This window comes from Epinephelus fuscoguttatus, linkage group LG2 (genome assembly GCF_011397635.1).
Source record: "Epinephelus fuscoguttatus linkage group LG2, E.fuscoguttatus.final_Chr_v1".
In the NCBI taxonomy this organism is placed as follows: Eukaryota; Metazoa; Chordata; class Actinopteri; order Perciformes; family Serranidae; genus Epinephelus; species Epinephelus fuscoguttatus.
This window is the reverse complement of record NC_064753.1, coordinates 9,265,743-9,291,947: the sequence shown is the minus strand read 5'-3', so window position 1 is coordinate 9,291,947 and position 26,205 is coordinate 9,265,743. Positions and strand designations below refer to the sequence as shown.

The 26,205-nt window shown below is 40.7% G+C and overlaps 1 protein-coding gene across 1 annotated transcript in view; it reads left to right on the top strand.

The window, feature by feature from the left end:
* Positions 1-26,205, top strand: part of si:ch211-186j3.6 (neural-cadherin) — a 434,762-nt gene that overhangs the window by 240,192 nt on the left and 168,365 nt on the right. The window contains exons 21-26 of the mRNA XM_049561145.1: positions 3,398-4,066; positions 7,392-7,583; positions 8,495-8,942; positions 9,839-10,165; positions 11,453-11,546; positions 17,676-17,860. Of these exons, the coding sequence (XP_049417102.1) occupies positions 3,398-4,066; positions 7,392-7,583; positions 8,495-8,942; positions 9,839-10,165; positions 11,453-11,546; positions 17,676-17,860 (1,915 nt within the window). The remainder of the gene's footprint in view (positions 1-3,397; positions 4,067-7,391; positions 7,584-8,494; positions 8,943-9,838; positions 10,166-11,452; positions 11,547-17,675; positions 17,861-26,205) is intronic.

Sequence of the window (26,205 nt, the reverse complement as noted above, 5' to 3'; positions counted from 1 at the left end):
TTCTGTTTACTTAGCGTCTTGTCTGTTATCACATGCAATGGACCATTCACTGAAGCATGAATCTAACCTGTCTTGTTTGTCAGAAAATATGCAAGCTAAGCAACCAGTGTTGTGTTACATCGTAAAATGAGTCTGATCTTTTTTCCTTATCATTCTTGTAACACTGGTACGTACTAGAACAACACTGCAATACAAGCTTTAGCATCAGTCTTTTAACACAATATCATGCATGTATGTGTCAGTCGACAGTTGCCAGCTAGAAATAAGAGGCTGCTTTTGTGTATCTCTGTCTGGAATCAAGGACCCATGCTTTCATAAAGAATGTAACATTTCAAGTAGTAAATATTCCTGTTGTGAAAAAAAGTCTGACAGGCAGAGCAACAGTAACTAAAGGGAAATGGAGCTTTACAATCAATCATTTGGACCCCCAAGACCTGCAGACCTCAAAATCTACATTTTATAATACCTGAAATGTGGTTGGCTTGCATGTTTTTTGCAGCATTTTGCATAAGTCACATTTGCTAGATGGAAAAGCCTGCATTTTGTTCAGTGTGTCTTGAGTTAAATCTTTCTTAGACAATTCCTGTTGGGTTTTTACTTATTTATGTATTATTATTAATCATGCATTTTTCTTTTCCCCTAAGTCCATCCATACTCTTATTCTTCCCAGCTTCTTTAAGGGTATACTAGGAAGGAATTGTCGGTTACTGTTTGAAAACACAACATTCAAACTTGACCCCGCCTCCCTACCTCCTGCTTGTACGTCCAACGGATAACAGGCCAATTATGTGTTGCTGCTCACCAGCGAAAGTAATAGTGAAAACCAACCCCAGATTTAGTCTCATTTTGCTCTACGTTTCACCTCCTTATATTGTGTGTTTTTTTTTTTTTTCTGCTAGTGGCTGCGATATTCATAGATTTCTTTTGGATGTGTGCTGCTACCTGAGACCTGTACTATGAAGAGAGTCAGGTTACCCAGGATATCTTTGATTATCTGGTTTGACCAACCCTAACATTAGCCGTCTGGATAACTGGTACTACAAAGCAGATTATCAACTAGTTAAGTCAACTCTGGGTTTTCCTTTCCAGCCACGAGTGCAATTATGTGAAAGAGGCAGGAGTGTTAATTTTGAGCGACATCATCAGAACCATGAATGAAGTAGGCTGCTTTATATGACATAAGATAAAAAGGTACTCTAAGTGTCTGCGACTGTGAGGCAGTACAACCTAAATGGCATGGGATATAAACGATACAAAAAAAATGTGGTAACATTGAAAATATCATTGAAAAATACACTATTGGCCAAACGTAAATTACATGTAAGTGTGTGTGACATTAGTATAAAGTAGTTGTTAGTTGAATGATGTTGAAACAACTCTGAAAATGTTGCATAAAACACGTTAAAGTAATGCCACACTGTTTCTGCTACTGAAGTAAAGGGTGTAAAAGTAGCCCCATTAATCACTGATGAGGTCTATCTGCCTAATAATGGTAGCCAAGTAACAGAATGTGGATTATTTTACTAATAAAATATTATCTGTTTTATCCTAGTTCTTATCATGTAGGTGTCTCACATTATTCTGACCTGCAGTGATGGAATCAGAGTGTTACAGTGCTGCTACTTTAACACTCTGACGGAATCAGAGTGTTAAAGCACTGTCAGCGATCACTGCAGATTAGAAATAAACTTTGCTTAAGTTCAAATAGTGGTAAAATCATGTGTTTAGAATTGGAAACGATTTGTCTGTTTGCCAGAAGCTCTGTTTCAAAACCAGTGGAAAAAGATCCCTGCAACAATGAAATGATTCTACTGACCTATAACAATTTACACTATAAGCGCCTCTTTTTTACCTGTCACTCCAGACATTTGCTCATAGATACTTTTTTCTTCAGTGATCTGTTTGGTCAGAGGTCAGGGTGTTGACAGGCTGTGATCCGATAGTCTGAAGTTAACCTGCTCCGGAGCAGGTTAGCTATTTTGCATAAGTTGCCACGGTGATTTATTCTGGTAAAAAGATAACCAGCTTCATAGTACTGAAAACCTTGACTTAACCCAGAAGTTACCTCGCTAAGTTCAAATCCTGCTTCGTAGTACAGGCCTCTGGTATGTTTTTATAAAGTCCAGACCTCACCTGCGCACTGTACCCAGGAACATCCTGACCACAGCAAAATGAGAAGAAAATAAGAACATGCAGGCAGAGGGCAGAGTTTCTGCAGAAAAAAATACACCAGCCCACACTTCTAGTGGGTCATAAGTAAGTAAGTAATTTTGAGCTGCTGTGCTAATATAGTTGGCAATGCCAAAGGGGTTTTGCAGCTCAAAACTAAGCTGCTTACTGACCGGGGCTACCTTGGGGGCAGACTAGAGGCTGGCCACCATGTTTCCCCAGCAACATCTTCCACCGCTGGGATCACATTACCAGCAGTAAGTGCCGAACGAGCAGCGTCAGTAGCTAGCCTTCAACCAACCCAGGTGACACACAGTGCACAGTACTAATGAAACAGTGAACCACAGGGTCAGCAGTAGGAACTTTTCATGTTAACGTGGCTAGCTAGCTGTCTGTCTGTCAGCAAAGCCAAAACAAAAGCTAAGATAAAGGACAACGTTTACATCACAAAACCATAATATTCCACCACCTTTAAGTGGATAACACTTGGAAATGGAGTGCTAAAGCTTACTGAATCAGTGCAGTGCTGGATTTAAGGAAAGGTCGCTTGAAATGAACCGCTTGATTCTAGTTTTCATCCAGTTGCAGCTATAGAAGCTGAAGCAATGTATTTTATATGTAATCATGGTGGTGGTGAATCAAGTGAATAGAACAGACATTTAAATATCTGTAAATATAAATTCATCTAGTTTAGATAAATTAATAACTGACTTTAAATATTTTCCCAACATTATCAACCATGTCTTTTTAACATGACAAATCATCATTTTAACCCCTTTAAGTTATTCACGGTAAGCCTAGTGCTCTTATGTCTCTTTACATGTGTAAGTGCACGTCTAATTCTTTTAAAACAGCACAGAACAGAACATCAACAGAATGAGTCGGATGAGAACAAGTTAATTTTGGCTCTACATCACACTGCAATTATCATGCTAAAGTGAAACATCTTTGGTCTGCCTAGGGTGTAATTGCTGTTGATGTGTTCAGGATGAGTGAGGAGAAGCAGACAGAGGGAGAGAGGCAGGAGAGGTGGGGGTTGGGGTTGAGGAGGTTGGATCTCTGCCAGGTTTACCTACCGGAGAGTTCATAACTACGCTGAGTAGTTGTGAAGTGCTTCCAGTCAAGATATCACTCCAAGTCAGAAGCATTTCAATAATTAAACAGTGCAAAAAAAACGTCATTACACTCTCATCATCCCCTCTGTCTTACTGTGCCTTTGATGTTGTAGGTAACAGCATCTGACCCAGATAAGGATGCTGACCAGGAGGCCCTGCGTTACTCTCTCCATGGCCAGGGTGCAGAGAGTGAATTCATAATTGATGAGGTCACAGGCAAGATCTACGCCCAGCGGACCCTGGACCGCGAGGAACGTGCTGTGTGGCGTTTTGTCGTCCTGGCCACAGACGAGGGTGGCGAAGGTCTGACGGGCTTCACTGATGTCATCATCAATGTGTGGGACATTAATGACAATGCACCTGTCTTTACCTGTGCCCCCAGCTGCCACGGAGACGTGGCAGAGAACTCGGTAGTAGGGACGTCTGTGATGGAAATGACAGCCACCGACTTGGATGACTCAGCTGTTGGCCAGAACGCTGTGCTCTCCTACAGGATTATGGGTAGTTTAGATGCCACTAACATCGAGGTGGGAGGAGTTCCTACCTTCTCAGAAATGTTCACTATCAACCCCACCACAGGGACCATCACTGTAGCCATGGGCGGTCTGGACAGAGAGCAGGTTGAGTCCTACCTCCTGGTTGTGGAGGCCAGAGATGGGGGAGGCATGACAGGAACTGGAACTGCTACCATCCAAATCAAGGATGTGAACGATCATGCTCCAAGATTCACTGACCACTCCTGCCTGGCAAGGATCTCTGAGAATGCAGAGCCCAATGCAGAGGTGGGTCAGAGGAGGCTTCCAAGTTAATGAAGCACAATTTTATATAGATATTAGCCCACAGCAACCATATTATTTAATTTATTTTAAATTACTGATGGCAATGTAAACATTTGGTGATTGATGGTGATATACTTCAGCGTCCAGTATCTCCCAGAAAGACAACACACAGAGTAAAACCTCAATGGAGGTCAACTCAGCACTCTGCCGTAAACCCAGGAAAGCTTCCTATTTACAGCAGGTGTAGCACTTCTCTGTAGAATATTTCAGCTGGGACACAAACTTTTAAGGTATCTTACTTCTGATTTTAAAGTAGTTCACAGGATTTTTTTAACACAGAATAATTTAAGAATAAGAACAATGGCAACAGCTGAATATGTAATAATAATGGACTGAGGGCGCTTGTTTAACTACTGAAAAAAAAAAGAAAAAAAGGGGAAAAAGTGGATGAAAGATGTTTGGGGCTACTTCCATCTAAGTAGAAGTAGTCCTTTAAAGGGCCAGTGTGTAATATTTGGCATGGTTTATTGTCAAACCTGAATCTGAATCTGAATATTCTACCCATTAATATGTTTATATAGTTGTATAATCGCTATAAAATTAAATTCCTTTTGGTTTTCGTAGCCTTATAATTATACTTTATATATATATATATATATATATATATATATATATATATATATATATATATATATATATATATATATATATATAGCAAGGGCCTTGCTTTAGAGAGGTCGCCATCTTGCGCGGCCATGTATGTAAGGCAGCCCGAGCAGACAATCCAGCCAGCCAGAGAACGCGTTTCGCGTGTATAAATGAACCAACGAAGACAGCGGAAGGAAGGAAGAAGGAGAAGGAAACAGCAGAGAGTGTTAGTAGTTTGTCAATGGAGAGTAGTGAAAAGTTTTTAACTAACCCTAACCCTAACCCTTAGTTATAAAATTTGCGAATGGACCACGCTTACCACGCAACAGGAGAGAATGAACCTGAACCGTCATCTGCGAGGAAAAGAAGACGCAACTTAACTCCTTGTGATGCACTCTCTGTGGCACTTTTCCTCCTGATGATATATCTCCCCAACGATGGTAGCAGTAGCACCGAATCCCATTCTGTGCAGCAAAATGGGAGCGGAGGATTCAGCCTCTCTTCTCACCTGCTCAGTGTACTCCGGTTCTCATCTGTATGCTCCAGCTCAAACAGGTATGGCTCTGGATCTGTGTCCGCTACAAGAAACTCTTCAAAATCGTGTTCAAAGTCGTCCATTGCAGCTACTATAGTCCGGAGATATTGCTAGGCTAAATAAACAGCTGAGCTCTGTTTACAGGCTACGCTGTCAGTCAGTGTGTGGGCTGGAGGTTGGTGGAGCAGAGAGGGGAGGGGGGTCCCCACTCAGTATGGTAAACGAGTATGTGTGTATGAAGTGTGTGTGTTACGCCAGAAGAGTCAGAGTTTGGGACGGAGTCTTTTACCCCCTGGAGTGTTACCGGAGTTTTTGGAGTGCTCAAATAAATTGGCCTTTTTCCCGAAAGCTCCTCTGGTCTCCTGCTCGTGAGGGATTCATTACAATATCGTAACATGGTTTAGATTTCTAAATAAATATTCACATCGTCGCTAGATAGATCTACTCCTGAAAAACTCGTGTCTGCACAAGGCTTTTTGTCCCTACGAGGCCACCGTCATTTACCCGACGGGAGGGGTGAGCGAGTGAGCCGTGCAATCTAGAATTTGACCACTGATGTCACTGTTTTCAGCCCATTTTACACACTGGCCCTTTAAATCATTTGAATAAAAAACAAATGAGAATACACATTAATCTGATTTTTTTTTTTTTTTTTTTTTACTTTTTAATCACAATGTAAGCGCCTGATTCTGCAGCTGTTTGCAGCTTTATTCCTTTTTAGTGTATTGATTGAGCTTTCTCTGTCATACATATATTGTATGTGGCAGAGTAAATGAAGACTAGTTACTGGTATTTAAATCAAGTTATAAGTACGCAAATATCTTTTTTATAGGAGAAAAACCGTCTGGTTTCATAAAGATAAACTTTGACTGCGGCACAGATCAAACTAATAGTCAGACTTCAGATAGACTTCTAAATTCACTCATTGCGCAAAGCTGTTTTGCTCTTGACTATCTTAAGGAGGCCTGATTTGCTGTAAATTCTGGTTAAATTTAGACTTCTTTCAAACTGAACATATCTGACCGAGCAACTGCATCAAACTTAATGTAAACTGAGCTGAATATGGTGCCACCACCTAACTGCAAAAAAAAAAAAAAAAAAAAAAATGAACAAAACAAATTATTATTATTATAAGACAAGTTTGTAAAACTGTTTGTTGGCAGGACCTCTGCAACTGTGAACAAGTGGGCCACATGACACAGACACCCTGTAGCTTCCTAATCTGGCAGTGCTCAGGACTACTGATAACTCATCAGCCAGGCTTAGGATGGTGTCTTTGGGCAAGCAAAAGCCGCAAACGATGTCCTCACAGCGCTCTGTAGAAACTCTTTTTTCCTGTCTCATTACTCACCCAGTTCACAACCTTGTTAAGGAACCACAATTTATGATTAGAGCTAGGCACCAAAACCTCTGCCAATATGGTGCCAGTTCCCATATGACCAGTTCCTACTGGACTGAATCATAATGCACATTTTGGTGACTCATTGCGGTGCCAGATTGTGTATGGTGAGTGTGTGGTTAAGAGAGCAAGAGTGTGTGTTTGTGACAGTGATGCGTGACAGTAAGGCTGTGGTTACCAAAGCAGAGAGTTTAAAGTTAAACATAGCAGTGCCATGTGTGTACGGTTAGGCTGTTGTCAGTGAAAAACTGCTTCAGCTCCTCATGACTCAAGCCAAGTGATTAGCCCTGAAGTTAGGCACCGTTTTTCAAAAAAACAAAAACAAACAAAACAAAACAAAAAACCTAACTCTATTCATGAGTCATGATTTTCACATTTTTTGTCATTGCCACTGGTTAGTGGGTGTCACCAGTTGTTAATGTGGAGACGTGGCTCTTTATTCTAAGTTTGCCTTGGGTTAAGGTGGCTAATTTTTTCGGCCTAAAATAAGTCTTAATTTTTGCGAAACTTTCATTAACCTCAGAGAAAAATGAAGACTGGTCCAACACTACACACCAGTCTGAAATATGTGAATCCGTCTAAACATCAGTGCTTAGTGTCTGCTGGTTGTGTTCTTCGGTCATTGTTTGTTAGCACATTAGCCATAACAGCTTCTGCACTGTCTACACTTAGGTAACAAAAATGTAAGACGCCAATATCCCAATGAGAGACAGCCTCACTTACATGATGTTGTTGCTTGTTCAAAGGTCCTGGAGCTTGCTGCAGAGGACAGAGACACTGGAGAAAATGCCCAGCTGACCTTTAGTGTTGTGGCTGGAGACCAAGAACAGAAATTCTACATGGTTAGTCATAAGCAGGAGCAGCGTGGCACTCTGAGGCTTAAGAAACGTCTGGACTATGAACGACACAGTGAGCAGAGGTTCAACCTCACACTGAAGGTATGTGGAAGCTGTTCCTAAAGCCCTATTTAACCACAGTCTCCTATTGAAGATTATTTTGATTTATTTGAACTTCTCTCTCTAATTCATGGAGCTAAATTTAACTTTTGTGATAGGTGTGTGGCATGTGTAAAGGGGATTCAGAGAAACAGGGTCTGATTCAAGAATGACAGAAGTCAGATGATGAATAGTACTGTGGTACCTGAAAATATGAAATGGATTTTGGTTTGGGAACATGCACATGTAGCCTGTTCCTGGAAAGTTTTGAGAATTGCTGAAACTGATGGGAAAAAATGAAAACATGTTTTGGGAAATTTCATGAGCACTGATCTCAAAGTTATTTGTTTTTCCTCAGTGATCATAATTCCCTTAAATCAAGCTGTCAGTGCCTCCGTCAAAACGTAAGACAAAGAATTTCAAGGTGCAGAAAACTATAAAGTCAGTCACAGAAGACACAGAAGGTGTCATATGTCAGCTACAGACAAGAACTCTAAAGTGCCACAAGGCAACTTTTCACATTGGTGGCAGTGAGAGGTAGCTGTCGAAAAATAACAAGAAATTCTATAGTGTGATATAAAAAGCGGCTGCAGCACACTTGCGCACACAGATGTATGGATGGTGTGAGATTGCTTTGTAGCCAAGAGTGTAAAATAATGAAAAAGAATGGTGATCACTGCTGTTTAGATTAGTTGTATTTGACTTTTTTTCTCATTTTCAGTAGCACGTGGTGGAAAATTCCAGCTGTTGATTTTGCAGAGTATCAGAAATCTGTTCAGACAAAACTACAATTAATTACTATCATATTTGTATATATGTATGTATTTGGCTGATAAGATGGATGTCTTTTGATGTAAATCTTGTCTCTGCTGCTCTTGTATGACATGTGAGACTATATAAGCTTCCTATTTTAGGTTGAAGACCTGGACTTCTCCAGCCTTCTGCACTGTGTGGTGGAGGTGGAAGACTATAACGATCATGCGCCCGTCTTTATTCCACACCTTCTGTCTCTGGCCCCACTCCCTGAGGACATCAGCGTGGGAACCAGTGTGGCACGTTTGGTGGCCAGTGACTCTGATTCAGGCCAGAACCGTGACATCACCTATAGCCTATCAGAGGACTCAGATCCGGAAGGGCTCTTCACCATTGACCAGTCCGGAGTACTTTCTGTGGCCCGGCCTCTGGATCGGGAAAGGATATCACAGCATTACTTGGTTGTCATAGCAACCGATCATGGCGTTCCACCTCTAACAGGCAGTGCCACAGTCCAGCTGCCGCTGTTGGATGTAAATGATAATGGACCAGAATTTGAGGCAGCTTACTCCCCAATAGTCTTTGAGAATGTGGCTGGACCACAGGTAGGTTTGACTGAGTTTGACTTTAAATTAACATGCAACTAGAGATCTACTGATTAATCAGCTGGTGACTGAGACAATTTTCAGCTTGAGTGGGCACAACTGGTAACTAGCTGGTCAGTCTCAGATATACCCGATCCTGTGTCAATCAAATTTATATGCATGTGCCACACGATGGTTCACATCATGCACACAGTGGCAAAGACACTAACCAACTATTTACTCAGCCGCTGCAAACCGTTCTCATTCCCAGGTTGCCAAATACAGATGCTTTGTCACACTCCCTCATTAGCGACTTTTTCAGACCCCCTTAGTGACCTTCTTTCTAAAATACAAGAAGCAACAAATTTAGTGACTCATTCAAACAGTCAGGAAAATAGCTGTAATTCATTCCCATGCATCCTGCTCAGAGTAATCGCAGTGACTGGGTCCTCTTGTGCCTCGCCCACAGTGTGAGGCAGGCAGGAGGAGTTAATACTGTACTGGATAATTCATAGTTGACTCTCTATATTAAGCCTTCATACACAATATAGAATAACATTTTCTCCAGATTTTCTTTTCTGGTATATAAATAACATGTTTGACTATGTATAGATCTGTTGCACCTGTTCTCTTTCAGGAAAGGAAAAATTCATTTTATGTGGATTTTATTTGTACAAAAGCTCTAACCAATAACCTGGAGCACTTTTTCAATATTGTTTTGGTAGAAGGAAAGAAGGTCTTGTAACCGGGTATAGCTCTCGAGAAAATGTAAAAGGTATTTAATAATCAGTGTTTTATAATTAACATACAATGTAATTTTTCGTTAAAGAAAATACATATTTGTGTATGTTGTCAGTTGTAGTCTTTGAAATGACCTTAGCAAGCCACAACCCCTCATGCTCTCCGTTCTTGTTTAGGTAGTAAGGTTGAACCAAACATCAACGCTCCTCCGAGCTGTGGACCGGGACTCTCCAGAGAATGGCCCACCCTTTCGCTTCAGTGTTCCCTCAGAGTTTCGCCACAGCAATGATTTCTACATCCAGGACAACCTGAATGGCACTGCGACACTAACAGCTCTGAGGACGTTTGACCGTGAGCGCCAGAAAGAATTCCTCATTCCCATTATCATGAGCGACAGTGGCCATCCAGCCAAAACAGTGACCAGCACCCTTACTGTGACAATCGGTGACCAAAATGATCACGCACATGTGGCGGGGGAGAAGAAAATATTCATCAATAGTCACAGAGGTGAGAGTGTCCTCACTGTCTTTGGATGTAGTGTTCAAAGAAACAGAAAAAGATTAATAAAGAGATGAAGCTCTTAGGTACACTTTCTAACTTGTCTTCATCTACTTTTTCGAGCACATTTTGAACTTTGATCTCAAAGATAGTTTTTCTGTCTCTGTAAGTGAAACTGACACTACCAGCCAATTAATGCCAAATCAGTGTGCAGTAATTAGCGAACACCGCCACACACCACACCATTTTTATAGTGTTTTTCACCTCTACCTCAATTCACCCACTGTCACCACATTATCACTGTCTGCATGATCAGTTGTTAGTCAGAATGACTCTCATGGTGCTATTCTAAGGGTCACAAAGACAAGCCATTTCTCGATTTGACATGCAATTAATCACAGCTGTAATGTTTATTCTCCTTGAGCCTATTACATGTCTTCTATAAGGATTATCAAACGAACCACATACTAGAGTATCTGGGCTCAGACTACAGTGAATCTCAGAAAATGTGTCATAGAATGCCTGCACATAATTTTGGCAAAGTTATTTTGCATTCAAAACAACTTGTTTTGTCAACTAGTTCCTCAGTCAGGTATTCGATCTTAAATTTCACCAACTCTACAAGATGAACCATCAGTCCCACAATAATAAAAGACCTTGTTGCTTGTCTGTTTGTCACAATACAATGCTTTGTTCACATTCTTACACCTAAAGTTGTGGGAAAAATAGAATAGCATTCTCAGTTTTTGCCATTGAAAGCCTTGAATGCTTTATAACATGCTTAAATTCAATATGTCAAGGTCTGTCTTTAAGTTTTCAAGGGTACACCCAGAATTATTCCCACATGCTTCAGAGAGTGAAGAGTTTTAGGAGAGGGTAAAAGTACCAACCATTCTTTCTACATGATTATACTCTTTGCAGCTGAACATCATTTTCTTTTATGCATTTCCTTCTGCTGGAAGATAATTTTTAATGAAGCCTAAGACATGAACATTTAAGCTTTTAATTTTGTTTATTTATTTTCATCGTTGTTGGTGCTGTTTGTCTGTTTGCGAGATGCCTATTGGTATGGTTTCCAAGGTTCATGGTATTACAGACATAATGCACAGCACACTTAATTTCAGGTACATGGAGATGCGCATGCTGTAAAGCAAGACCTGTTCTTGCCCTGAACATTTTTCTGAAGAAATGGAGGGCCAGTGCAGAGTAAAATCTGTGCTCTAAAAACATAAATGCACAGAATTAATGGTCATTTAAAACAGAAAACTCATAAACTGGTGTGCGTTCTGTTTTCAGGACGTATGCCAACTACGGTGCTCGGAAAGGTCTACTCCCCTGACCCCGATGACTGGGACAACAAGACGTATGTCTTTGAAGGACATGTGCCAAGGTAAATATTGTGACTCTCCCTGAACCATTCATGCTGAATTCTCCACATAATGGATAAAAAAGCCACACTGTGCAAAATATGAAAATTAAACAAACAAATTTATCAGGCTATCCACACAAACATGGGTACACTAAATTGCCATAGATGCCCTAATTTATTTTATGTGTCGGGGCAGAAATAATATTCAACCAACCTGGCGCAAATGGATCTGGACGTGGAGTGTACATTTCCTCTATTCCTGAGGGGCGGTATCAACGGCTGTCACTCAAAGTGCCCCTTCACGCAATTGGAAAGACGGAAAACCAATCAGAGTAAACAAAATGTGTGACGTAGGCTAGCACAACGCCACTGTAATCAGACCGGCAAGCAAGTGATTCCCAGCTTGGTTACTTCCTTGACCTGCCCCTCCATGAGAGCAACTAGCAAAGAAACAACAATAGCCACTGGGTTTTCACTGAGTCCCATCTTTTTCCCGATCAGTGGAGCCAGTTGGTAAATTAAACTTTTACCAAATCCCGTAGGAGGGATGGCAAACACATACTTTTTTCAATAAAAGCTTTCAGTGCAGCCATTTGTTCTGCTTTTAAAGAAAATGTACATTCCATTTCGTTCAACACATTTACCATCGCAGTTTAAAAATCAGTAGCCACGTTGGTTGTTTACAAAATGCATTCACTCAGCTCCTTGTCCCTCCTATTCTGATGACGTGTTTGCAAATAACCCGCCTCAAAGTAATAAATGGTTGTGATTGGCCTGGTAAGCTTTAACCGATGCCAGAATGCGCCTTTATGATTGCATGGCCAGACTGATCTGCGGAGCGAAATAGAATATGAGCTTGCGAGATTAGGATGGTTTCACCAGGCTAATATTCATCCACATAATGATATAAAAATTATAGGCTGTAGAGGGACTGAAAATACAGTTTATTATTGCGGCCTTTCAGGCTGTGCAGTGAAATAGGCTGAAAAATGTCCGAAAAACAACAAAAGAAGGTTTCTAATGTCAGTAATGCCCAATTTATTGAGTTATAGTCCTAACCTTATTTACAAACATTTCTGTTTTTAAACGCTGTAGCCTGTTATATAGAGATGTATGAATATTTATTAATTTGTTGTTGTTATTTATTAACATTTTTGTTCAGTCACAAAAAAAAAGGCTATACATGGGATTTATATCTTGATATCTGCTGGGACAGATGAATAGTTCATCAATATATGTGAATATGACAGCAGTGATAGTTGAAGGTTTCCACGGCAACAAGTAAAACAGTCCCGAGGGCTGTCGATCAGCCGCTTGCAGTCTTTACTTGATGACAGTAAATACGTCACATAACGTACACCTGAAGTTTGCGAGGGCTCAGTCTGAAAGTCCAGAGGGTGGACATTTGGATTCAGCCTCTTACTTGAAGGCAGCTTGTTGTGACCGCCTCCTGCTGCAGCGGCCTGCTCTCGTCCACTTTACAGGCGAAGCGCAGTTCATCTTGAATGAGCCTACTGATGAGTGAAGATGATGTAATCCTCGCAGTTAACATCACTCACTCTCGGGCTTTCCCCCTTCTCACACACACTAGCCTACACTGGCGGAGTCGCTCCCTCGTTTAAAAAAACAAAACAAAACAAAAAAAACCCGCAAATTTGTGTGTCGCACACAAGCAAGTAGTTGTAAAAAATACACACTGACTCAAAAAACGGTCGCAAAATGCTCCTTTTCACTGATTGTTTTTTCTGGCTCCCATGAAAGGCCATTTTTGCATTTGTAGCTAATGTATCACAACATATAATTTCCATCTTTTATGTATACGTTTTGTGCAATTTGATGACTAAGGCCTAATTTTGTGTTGGCAATGTGGTCAGTAATCAGCTCCCAAGCTGCATCCCCAGTGTGCTACATTGTTCTCATTAAATCAGCTAGATAATTCTGTAGTGTCTCCTTTAATTATTTTCTATCTTTTTGCCACCTTTTTCCTCCATTAACCCACAATCCTGTCCAATTCCCAGTCCTCCTCATTCCTGCCGATTGCTAGTTTTTCCTTTTTTCCTTGTTTTTCCTTGTTTGCTACTGTGCCTCGTTACCCACTATAGGATGTGGAGGCTGTGGCTTGTTTCTGAAAATGCCCCCCTCAAGACGCCAAAAAGAGCAGACACATTTTTCACTTTTACACACTCGCACACATGCACACACAGAGAAGTACCAAAAAAATCCCATACAGTGACACCCCATCACCCCACGACACCTTAGTCTTCATCTTTGAAACTAAGCTCAACTCAAAATGACAAACTTTCCTCCCTTCTTTGTCAAAGTCAAAGTTCAGCCTGTATAGAGGACTGGGTGTACTGTGAGGCATTAACATTTCATGACAGCTCTCATCTCTTGGTGTTTCAAACCTAAGTCGAGTTCAGAACACATTGTGTTACTGCCATTTCACAAAATGGAGACCATCAAAACTCATCTGGTCTGCTTTATATTTTTTCATTTCAGTGCTTCAAATCAGCCACAATTGAGTTTATTCAAAGTGAGTGTGTACTTAGGTTAATGATTTTTTGGTGTTTTGATCAAGAAGTTAAAGCTAGCTTAGTTAGATAAACAGCACAAAAATGAAATTAGTATTCTGATGTAGCACATCAGTGCATCTTATAGAATAGTTTAATTGCAAGTGTCCCACTCTGACTGGAATTGATGTGGCCAGTAATGTAAGTAGTTGACATAGTGGCAATAAAAACAGGCTTCAGCAAATTGGGAAGTACCAAGTGGGAAATATTGGTTGTTTTAGTAGAGAAGTAAATCGTCTTTCAGTGAAACCTGAAATTAAGTGCTAGACCTAAGACGTAATCTCCCCACCACAGCATATGCTTTAAAATGACTTAATGTGGCCCTTGTCTCTACAAGTGGTTTATTATTTGATTTGCCAGGGTTCTGCCTTGGATTTCCTCTATAATTAAACTTGAATGAGCTCATTTACTGTACAAGGGGAGCACGGAGACAAGGACCAAGTGAAATTGCTTCCTCGCATGTCTTTGTGCCTATTAGTCAGTCTCATTTTCCCCCGTGCCTTTCTCTCCCTAATGCATCGTCTCTGCTCACTTTCTATTATTGTCCCAGGGGGCAATTGGTTTACAGCAGAAAACAGAGTAAACACTAAAAGACAGAATGAAACACTCAGTAGAACAAAAGGCTGAGGGGGATCAATTAGTATTTGTATCGGTCTGTCTTTATCTTGGACAGTCGGAACAGGTCCCGTGGGCAATTGGATCAGTAAAGGATGTTGAGCCTTACTTGTACGTCAAGCCTTTTATATCACATAGCTCACACAGACACATCTTTGTCACTCTATTATACATATCAGTGATTTTTTTCAGTCATGTAAGATACATGTTATGTATAAGGTAATGCAGAGCATACTTTGTGTTCCAAAGAAAAACCCAGATCCAGAAGGCTATTTGTTGTATGCTTAAGCAGTTTAAATGAATTTTCTAATGATTTTTTTAAATGAATTAGATTAAGTATAGCAAAGTTTTCTGATGTTTATTTGCTGCTGATTTGTTTTCAGAAAGTGTGTGGTAGCCAGCAGGAACTGAGTTTGGAAGCAGATAATGATGAAACTGCATTAAGCAATCCAGTTACCAGACAAGAGCATTTACAAAAAATCCCAAAATTTCCTTCAGTGACAACTAAAGGTGTCCCAAGCTGATTCACTTCAATATACCTGCTAGTGGACTCAAGGTTTCTGTCGTTGCAACAACACTAGCAGACTGATGTTTTCTCTCTAGCAGATTGCATCAATTTTAGGAGTCTGAATAACTAACTTTCAATCTCAAATCAGTTAATTAAGCTTTCAAACTTACTGTTTTTGAATCTGGTACTCCAGTTTCTGGATCAAGTTACTTGTCAAAAAGAGGGTTTGTAAGATTTAGGAGGTTACTGCTGTTATTTTATTGTATCAGAAACTGTGCATATTTAAGTAGCATATAAGCATCAGATCGGATCTGGTATCGACAGATTTCCAATTCAAGGAGTCTGAATGGGATCGGGGCCAAACCAATTTATGCAGGACATCCCTAATTACAAGGTTATTTTGTGGCCAATGCTGATGCTTTCTAAATTCTGGCTTTCTGCAATATAGGAGCATGACAGCTACAAAATTGTTAAAGTTAGAGGGTTGGGCACCTTAAACACTTTGTTGAGGTTAGGAAAAAATCATGGTTAGGGTTAATAAAAATGTGAATGTCATCTGCAGGTATATGAAGTAACGCAGACTCCAACATTCTTCATAATTGTCAAACTTGCTACATGACTATCCTATCCACCACCCTGACTTTTCACTTCACTACATTAACGGCACACTACTTCCTCTGTTGGCACTTAATGTTGGCAAATCTGGAGGTGTGGAAACGTGATATGGATGCAATTCTCAGTGATACTGAACTGTTATTTAATGATGTGATGTAATAATGGTTCTATGGAAACAGGCATAGCCCACAGGCAGGTCTAAGAGTTTCACCTTTCACCATGCAGATCCTATTATTTTTCACACTGGACGAAACCAAGGATGAGCCCAACCATATGAGCCTGATAAAATGGGTCCATGTTGAAAATCATTTATATGCCTCCACGCTGGTGACAGCTGTAACTGGAAGCATTATGTTTTTAGGTTGTCTATCTGACATCCGTCCGACCTATTCTCGTGAAATCGATATCTCAAAAATGCTCGAGGTATTTTCTTCAAATTTGTCACAAACATCCACTTTGAATTAGGAATTAACTAATTACAGTTTGGTGTTCAAAGGTCAAGGTCACTGTGACCTTGCATCTATCTCATTCTTGTGAATGTGATATCTAAAGAGGGCCTTGAGAGACTTTCCCCAACTTTGGCACAAACGTCCAGTTGGACTCAAAAATAAACCAGCTAGACTTTGGTGACCTCACAAAACACTCTTTTCGTCATTACTCAAGAATTCATATGATGATTATGACAAATTCCACACAAATGTCTAACAATAAAAACTGATGAAGTGATGATTGTTTTATATCCAAAAGGTCAAAGGTCAGATTCACTGAAACAATGTTCTACAGAAACACTTTTCTTGTGATTACTCAACATCATATCTCAGGAACAGAAGGGGAGACATTGGTCAAATACTGAATTGGTGATAATAATCTGGTTGCTGGTTGTATAGATCTTCTGTGCTGCCGGGGAGAAGATGTGTATGAAGTATCCATGTTCTCACACTCATAGACGTAAACTGTAAGTGCAACTTGACTGGTATGTGAGAGCATAAAACTGCCAGATGGTAATTCTAGTCTCATGTTAAATTGTTAGAGGCCTGCGTGCCCTGCTGGGACACCAACACTGAATACCAACAGCAAAGCTATGGATAATATGAGTTGCTATATGAAAGGAGCGAACCATGACTTACTGTATAGTTTTGGGTCCAGCTGACTCTGGCCCAATCGACAATAAGCATGCAGTCATATTGAGCATTTATTTCCACTCAGCCACTTACCATGCCGACCCCTGATGGGCAAATAACTGAGACTACTGATCTCTGCAGACTCACTGAGATGCCTGTAATAGCCTAATGACTAATCGGTACTACGCCAGCAGTCAGTCCTATGGATTCAGCAGCTTGACCCTCTCAGGCTCCGAGCCATAAGAAAATAACTCAGGCTGGGCAACGCAGCAGTTGCACGGTACACCTGTGGTGAAATTGGATGTTGCAAACACACCAGCCAGTCTTGCACCCTGGTCAAGCTTTGTGATCAAGCCTTCTGGGGATCTGCAGTAGCCAGGATATAGCTGCATGAGGCGGCAACTTGAATGACCTCAGTTGTTCCAGAATGCTTCAGTGTTGCTTATTAGTAGTAAATACTTCTTCAAGAATTTGTTGTGTGGAAGGTTGCTATTTAAGTCACTGCATAAAAGTGGATTAAGGAGTGAGTGACTTGTTTGTGTGCGCTCACCAGGTTGGCCTTTGGCTGAAAATTTTCTGTGTATTGATTCATGAGGGTGATAGGTTAAAATTATTTATGCCTGCACAGGGCTTGGCTTGTGTGAATTGGAACAATGGCTCTAAAATGTTGGAGTTTAAATGTACATTTTTTTAACTGCTGTGTACTTTTTCTTTTCCTCAGTTACTTTATCCTGAACAAGCGAACAGGCTTCCTGATCATCAAGGAGAATGCCCCACCTGGCATATATCAATTCCAGGTCCGTGTGTCTGATGGAGTTTGGCCAGACGCCGTCTCTTCTGTCACAGTGCACGTAAGGGAGCTGCGAGACGAGGCCATCTACAACTCAGGGTCTCTCCGCCTGGCAGGTAAGATTGACTCTACAGAAACACACACACACACACCTGTCTCTGTGTCTAGTCAAAAATGGTCTGTGGTGTCACTTGTGAATGTCCTCCTTGATCTTTGGTCCCTTCCAAGTCAATGCAGAGTATGGGTTTGGTCTGGAGTTCAGACAGCTGATGCTGACTGTTTTCATTCAGTCTGTTGTCCAGAGTCCTTGCTGTTTCACAGATGCAGATTCTTCAACAGTCGCTCCTTCTTGTAAATGACATCAGTCAAATGTTATAGTGTGATAATATTGTTTTTATAATATTATTTTTATATCTTTAGCTGTATTCTTTTTTATTCTGTGTTATATTTTGCTGTTGTGTCCATGTATGTCTCACTATGGACCCTGAGTCTGAAATAAAGATATATATATATATATATATATATATATATATATATATATATATATGTATGTATGTATATATTTATATATATATATATATATATATACGTATGTATGTATATATATATATATATATATATATATTGTTGGGATTATAGTTCCATACTTAGTTTTAATTGAGGTAGCTGAGTTGTTATGATTTTACCTAAGAAAAAGACCTTGGGATGTGGTTAAACACTAGACAATGGCACTACAGTTAAGATGTTTGGTCAAATAACTTTTATGTCTAGTTTACTGACAGTATTCTAATATATTTATAACATACTGCACATCAGGTTTTGTCAGAGCAGCAAATAGGGGTCATATTTTCATCATTGTCTTTGGTGTAAACACAGTCCACCAGTTCTTTATTAATGTCTGTGCATTGTTTCAGTCACCCTTTCAACCAGATATGTATGCAGAATGCTGTAAAGGGCAATTAAGTCAAAGTTCTGAACATTACACAGGAGTGTAATAACTTACTCTGAGACTGAACTTTCTCCTCATTAAGGCTGACACTGTAAATCCTGATACTCCGAGGTCCACAAAAAACTGTCCTTCACTTTCATCTGCCGCTCCTCTGTATCCCTTTTGTTTTGACATTCATGCAAAAGTGCTTGACCCCTTCATGCTACTACAGTGACAGGTAGGACCCATGACGATACTAATTTGTGATTAGCTGATAAATGTCGTTGTTGCCAAAAAACGTGCTCAATTGAAGAAATAGTTTGGATCTTTTGAGGTTGAGTTTTACTGATCCATGGTCAGTATGTTACATGCAGTAGACTGCAATCACCTTGTCACCAGTTTGGAGAGGCAGGCAGGAGTACTACCATAGAACTGAATGGAAACTGTAGTAGTGATATCACTTTCTACAAGGCCGAAATTCATTGACAAAAAGCTAGCTGATCTACCACTACCCCAGTCATTTAGTTTGTCTGTGTTATTGTGTGACTGTGATGAATCCAAACTACCTCTTTACAGTTTACAGTTTTGTTATCTATTTTGTCGTAGATGGGAAACTGAAGCCGAAAATGGCTTTCCTATCAGAAAGGGTTGTCTAACGTTATGGTAAAACAGTGAAAATATTTTCAACATAGCTTACATTTAAAGTGATACTGACTTTCTTTAGTGGCTAAAATATGTTTTATTGCTGCCCCAGCAGTACATTGCTTTGCTTCTGTGTTGGTACTCCTGCCTGCTTCTCCAAACTGTGGTCGTGCTAATCGGCATCTACTGTAGGTAATACACCAACTTTGGATAAGTACCTCATACAACCCCACCTCACAAGATCCAAACTATCCCTTCAATAGTGCTGACAAGGGAGAGTTGGAGAATGTGGTCATTATTTGGGTACTTGTCTCCAGTCATAGAAAATTAATGAGTGCTGATTAGTGTTTGCTCTAGTTGTTTGCAGTGTTTCACAGGACTGTCACACTCTCAGTTAAAGATGTTTCCTTAGCAAAAGATTACACCCATTATTAATCCCTCTCCCCTGACTCATAGGATCTCAGTTGTCGTTGGCGCACAGACAGAAAAGCCTGTTTCCATTACTTATGCTGGCAAAATAATTAGTAGAGAGGTTTTGCTCAGCCAGCACATTCTCCTCACATGTTGAGCAGCATCCATCATTACCTGATGTACAGCACATCGGCTGTCTGCTCAGAATTAAATTCGCTTTAGAGAAATGGGACATGGCTGAAGGATTTTTATGATTTCAGAGATATTGAAATAGAAGCAGACGGGGAGGCCAGCGGGTGCACTCTAAAGATGGGAGGAGAGCAGAGGGAGAGGAAGAAGGAAAGGAGAGGATGGAAGGGAGAGTCAAGCCTCATATAAGTAGATAAAAGGCTTTGCTTCTCATTCTGAAAACGGAGCTGAGGTAAATTAATGTGCACCAAACCCAGAGATGGTGTGGTGGAGAACAGCTGGCGCCCACGTTTCAATATTTGTGTAAGGGAATTGAATCCATTCAGAAAGTGTACACGAGCAAATGTGTGTTTAAGATGAATAATGGAAATCAAAATGAAAGAAACTGCCCTCAATTTTATTTGTTTTTGCAACTGAAACTATTTTTTCTCCACTTACTTTATATTAAGGTCAAATTTGTCAACAACTTTTCCCTAATGGGGGGGTCACTTCATTGTAGATTTTTAAATGGCAACACTGTCATCAAAGGGTTGTTAGTGACAGAGTGTATTGATTTAATATGCCCTGGCTGTAACAAAGGGACTTAAATGGAGAGCTAGAGAGCACTGGTTTCAGCCACTGCTGTGAATACAGTGTCAAAATCACTTTAAACCTGCAGTTTAGCAAGGAACAAACTCTCCTAAAATGTAAGTTTGAGGTTTCAAAGCAAAATGTAATATCAAGGATTAATGACTTTGAGATCATCCTGAGGTGTAGGCAAGCTACCAAAACTGTGGTGTGTGTGTGTGTGTGCGGAGGATATGTAACAGAAGCCATTTCCAGGATTTTATTTTTCCATGTGGAGCTTTGGAGTAAACAGTCTCATTGATTCTCAGTCTCGGGGATTATGAAAATATTCTACTTATAGCATTACTTACACCCTCCTTGACATTCTAAATCCCATTTCAAGAACAAATGTGGAATGCAATGAGGACGCACAAAGAAAGCACTAGTTAAGTCTGCCTTGCTGAGATTAAGGCTCCCTCCCTCTCCCACTCTCTCTCTCTTTCTCAATATTGATGGAAAGGTAAAAAATGTGGTAAACAAAAAGTCCTTGAAATGTCCACAAAACAGTAGCTTAGAATGAAATGCATAGTGCTCAGGGAGAAAGCACGATTACAAGTACACGATGAGTACATACACTTCATACTGATGTGGTTTGTGTTACATGATGAAGGAGAAGGACATTATCAACTGTTCTGCCAAGAGACTGTCCTTTAACACAAGAGCTCTCTTCATACGCCAGTCTGCTCTCTGAGATATGTGCATTGTGGGATCAATACACAGAAATTGAGAATATATCTTAGTTTGCTGCTGCGGTGATTGTATCGGAGATGCCTAAAACTTCCTTCATCTTCCTCACTGATCTGACCCTTTAGTCATCACTCATATTGCCCCTCTGACTGTCTGTCAGTTCATGAGCTTGGTATGTTCTATTAAAAGAGCAGCTAAAATAAAGGCATGAAAAATATCAGAAATACCACAAAATGTAATTTCCTTGTCTTTCTCCTCTCTTTTCTGTGGACGGGGGAAGATGTTAAGATCTTGTACTGCGCACCAGCATGCAAATAAAAGCGCCACATCCACATCCATTGGAGTATGGCTGCAAGCAGTGACTATTTTCATTATCAATCAGAGGGGCAGTGCACCAGTTCTACACACCAGTCAGTTTACAGGTCATGAGGACTACTACTCTGCTTGTGTAAACTCCTGTCATCAGGTTGTCTTTGCTCAGGCTAAAAGAACATACATTTATAACAGAAAGCCAGTGTATCAAACTGCAGGTGTAACTGCATGTAACAAAAGATGCTATCAAGTTGCATTATGGGAAATGTAGAATCCAGGGTTTTATAGAGATTGATTCAGCCCTGTTTCTGAAAGCCCTGTTTACACCTGGTGTTAACACGTGCTTTGGGTGATCGGATCACAAGCAGACAGGTCTAAGTACAGCTGTGAATGCAGCCAATGTGTTTTCATTGCCACTTGAGATCTGATTACTCAGACCACTTTATGAGTTGGTCTGGGCTGTACATGGCCTCATTCAGCAGTGTGTACGTTAATGTGTTCTGGGCCACACTGAAGCATAGCCTTCCCAGCTCATGTCCCCAGGAGACAAGAAAGCTTTCTGTTACTGCAGTTACACAGGTTAAGGCAAGTTCACATTACACGACTGGCCGACCAGTCTTAAGTCGCGGAGACTATTGTAATCTTTTGAGTGTTCATACCTGGCAATGTGTGTTTCTGTCATCGGGAGCCTTGCCAATTGCGTTACGACCTGTGTGTGCACACCACAAGATTTCTCCACCTAGCCCTCGCTGACAGAGCCCCAGATAGCGCGGTGATGTCACCAAACTATGTTATGTCACACGTGAACAAAACAGGATATTATGAAGTTCACCGGCGCTACTTGTCAACATGGATGTCCAACAGCTTGGAGGTCTGCAGGTCATTTGCGCTCTGCTCTGCGCTGAGAAGAAACAGGAAAAGAAGAAAAGGATTTGGGTGAAGGAATGGGTTGCTGCATGCAGATTGCGTGGGTTGTCAATTCTGCAGAGAGAGTTGGAGGTGAGTTCTATGAATTAGACTTGCACCGATTACAGTTTTTTGGACTGATACCGATTTCTAAATTTGCAGTGTTTGGATGGCCGATTTCGATTTTGCACAAAACACACAAGATATTGCAATATTTTCTATCTTTGCTTTATTAGAACATTTTAACTAAGATACAACCAGCTTTTCAATAATCATCTCAAACAAACAAAAACAGTGACACAGGTTAAGAAACATTTACAGTATTCAAATAAATAAGTAAAAAAGGCATACATGAATAAAACCAGATAAATAAAATAATAATTCTTGGTGTATAGCATTTGTGGGTAATTTCTTGAATAGACAAAAAAGTAAATATATCTCCTGTGGAAAATTCACACAGATCTTCAGGACGCGCCTGCCAGTAAGCACGCGGACACGCGCATCTTCGGCACGTGGACACACGCCTCATCAGTTTCAAGTGGCACAGTGCAGCAGTGAGAGCTCAGCAGTTAAGTTTAACACGGACAATTATCAACTTTCTCCTTCTCTTTTTTGATGTGTGTGCGTGAATGATTAAGGTGAGAAGCCGCCCATGTTTCACTTCCTCACATCGCCCAAGCCATGAGTTGCACATGTGCGTGTGTGTGCGCTGCTGATGTTACTCGATGTCAGTCATGCGGCACGCCGGGAATTTGACTGGCGTTTTAAATCAGCATATTTTAGACTGACCGGCAGGTTGCAGGTCATGGCCAATCACATGAACATCAGCCCAATTCTGAGCACTGCCGATTAATCGATGCAAGTCTACTATGAATGAAACTCGGTTGCTACTGTGCCGCCAGCCTATTAGCTTGCATTGCACTGTCTGTATAGTCTATGCATGTATTCTGACCCGGATTATTGTAGCTTTCATAGCTGAATGATCAAACGGGTTTTCGGGAAATGCTACAGATGAAAGCGGAGGACTTTGATTTCTTGCTGTGGCCATACACCTCATTGGCTGATGCTCTTTGTCAGTCGTGTCAGACATCTCTAGTTTTCTAGCATGCCAGATATCGAGTCCCAGTCGCAGACGAGAGGGCGACTTGCTCATAGGCTTGTTCACACATGAGGACTGGCAGACTATCTGCCAACTCCCCTCCGACCCAAGGTGGCTCTCATGATCCTCTGTCACGTCAAAATCGGAGTGAAAATCGTGTAATGTGAACTAGGCTTTAGATGCAGCTCTGAGTGACTGTGTCTGGAGCCGTTTCCCCCCAGGGAGTGGTCAGTTCAATATCTGCTGGGTGAGCATGAGCTAACGAAGCAGAGGCTGTTAAGTCACACAGACACTGAAATGTCGTTAAATCCATTATTTTTCATTAGGTAACGTTAGCCGTGTGATGCTCACAGTTAGCCCTGTCCCTCTGTGTGCAGCGGACTCTCACCAAGTCTCCAACACAAAGCTCGTACTCCCAAAGCACTAGTCTCCTAACAATGGTGAATGAAATGATTTCATGTTTATTTGCATATAGATCGGGGAAGTGAGATCCAGTTAAGAGTAGTCACTGGAGACGCATTCTAATGGCAGGCGTGAACAGACAGACAGAGCCGTACACTTATGATCAGATCATCCAAGACGCATGTTAATACCAGGTGTAAACAGGCTATAAACGTCACAATATTACAACCTGTGTTCCATTTTGACTAACTCTGTGTTTAAGTTCTCCAACATTGTTGAAGTGCACTGCTACATCACTTGCATACCCCTTTACTTTAACTGAAAAAAAAAAAAGTATTGTAAGTATTGTATTAAATGTCAAAAAACACCCATCACAGTTTCCTAGAGCACAAGGTGACGTCCTTTAGTCGCTTGCTTTGTCTGACCAACAGTCCAGAACTCAAAAGATTTTCAATTTACATTGCTGTCAAACTGACTGCAGTCTTTGCGGTCAATTAAAACTCCCTGGATCTGTTGGTGTATTTGCTTGACAGTGATTGAAGTCAGCTATCTCATCTGATTTTGGGCAAGACAGCACTGTTCCCCTGAGCTGTTCCTTTAATCACTGAGTGAGCTCCTGAAAAGAAATAGAACCATAGACAGATTTATTTGACGGTTATAAAATACACGTAATATTGGCTTATGTGAAAGCAGTTATCACATACACCTACAAATTGTCAAGGACCTAATTACATTACAAGTCCAAAGGCTTATTACCTCTGTCATGAAGGTTATGTTTCGGTTCGGTTTATTTGTCTGTCAACAGGATTACAGAAAAACCACTCTCAAGATTTTCATGAAACTTGGTGGAAGAGTGTAGCATGGCACAAAAAAAGAACCCATTCAGTTTTGGAGTGTATTCAAATCACAGGGCAGATACAGAAATTATTTTTTTCCTTTTGACAGCCATTTCTTCTCAGCCTGCTTTAAGTTTCTCTCTGCTTCAGTGAGTTTCAGAGATACTGAAAGTGTATTCCATTCAGTTGCAGCTCTGTATACAAAAGTATTTTTTACCCTCAGAACCTTTAAATCTTAAACATTTGTTGATTCTCTTCCAGCATTTTATTAGAAATTAAAGTAAATCATGAATTATAGAGATGGTTTTATAGAAAACAACCTACATTGAATACAGTTAAGGTAGGAGATATTTATGTTTCAGCCGAGCGCCATCTGCGTAGTACTGCAAACGGTAATTATGCAAATTATCAATGTGTTTTTATCTGCCTCATCAGCTACCTGCGTTGTCTGTAATGTCATACAGAGAAAGGCAGCGTATAGAAACTTCTGTAGACATGCCTTATTATTACTAAGATAATTTTGTCCCCACTTTTTTGCAGTATTTTATTTTTTTACTGTTTGTTTTGTTTTAAGAAGATGTTATTTTTCTACTTTTAAAGTATCTACGTGTTACTTCTCAAGTATTAATGTATTTCTTCAGTAAAATTTCATGGGAAGGGACAAAAGTTGTCTTTCAGTGGAGAGGAAATACAGTAACATCGGGTCATCATCTTTATCTTTTTTGTTGAAACATGTTAAATGTTTGGTTCCTATCAAACATATTCCTTTGTGGATTTCATAACTTCAAAAGTCCTGGAAAAACAAATCCTTTTTCACTTGACTTGGTCCAAAGCGCACCTTTAAAAATGGCTCCACTGTGTTTCTGTCACGCTGAGACTTTGTTCAGGAGGAAGCTCAACAAACCGCACAAAGACCATAATAGTGTTTGTTCTCTCTCACTGCTTTGTCTCAGTTTTTCTCACAACAGCACTGCTACATGAGTAGCATATTTTATTCCTTCTTTGCACCTATTTGTATGAGATCACAAACCTATGGGCAGGAGTGAGTCTGTGCACCACCGCCTCGACTCCAGTGAAGCCTCTGGGAAGGAGAAAGCAGTGGTGAATTGTGAGGTTGGATCAAAGCCAGGTGCAAAGGCTGCCACTCTGCGTTAGGAGTTACTACCCTCTCCCCCCCAGCCCCCATCCCTCCTGACTGTCTCTCTGTCTGCCTGTGTCCTTGTTTCTCCCGCTGGACTGACTGATGGGAGCTGACATTAGCCTCGATCCCTCACGCTGTATCCGCTGAGCCCATTCTGAGCTCCCTGTTTTGTCTCTTAATGCCTAGGCTCTGTCTCCCTCTACACACTCACAAACCTAATCACCCTGCCCAACCCTTTTTATATATATGTGTGTGTGTTATTGTATGTCTGTCTCTGTGAGAACCAGTCTGAGTCTCAGAAT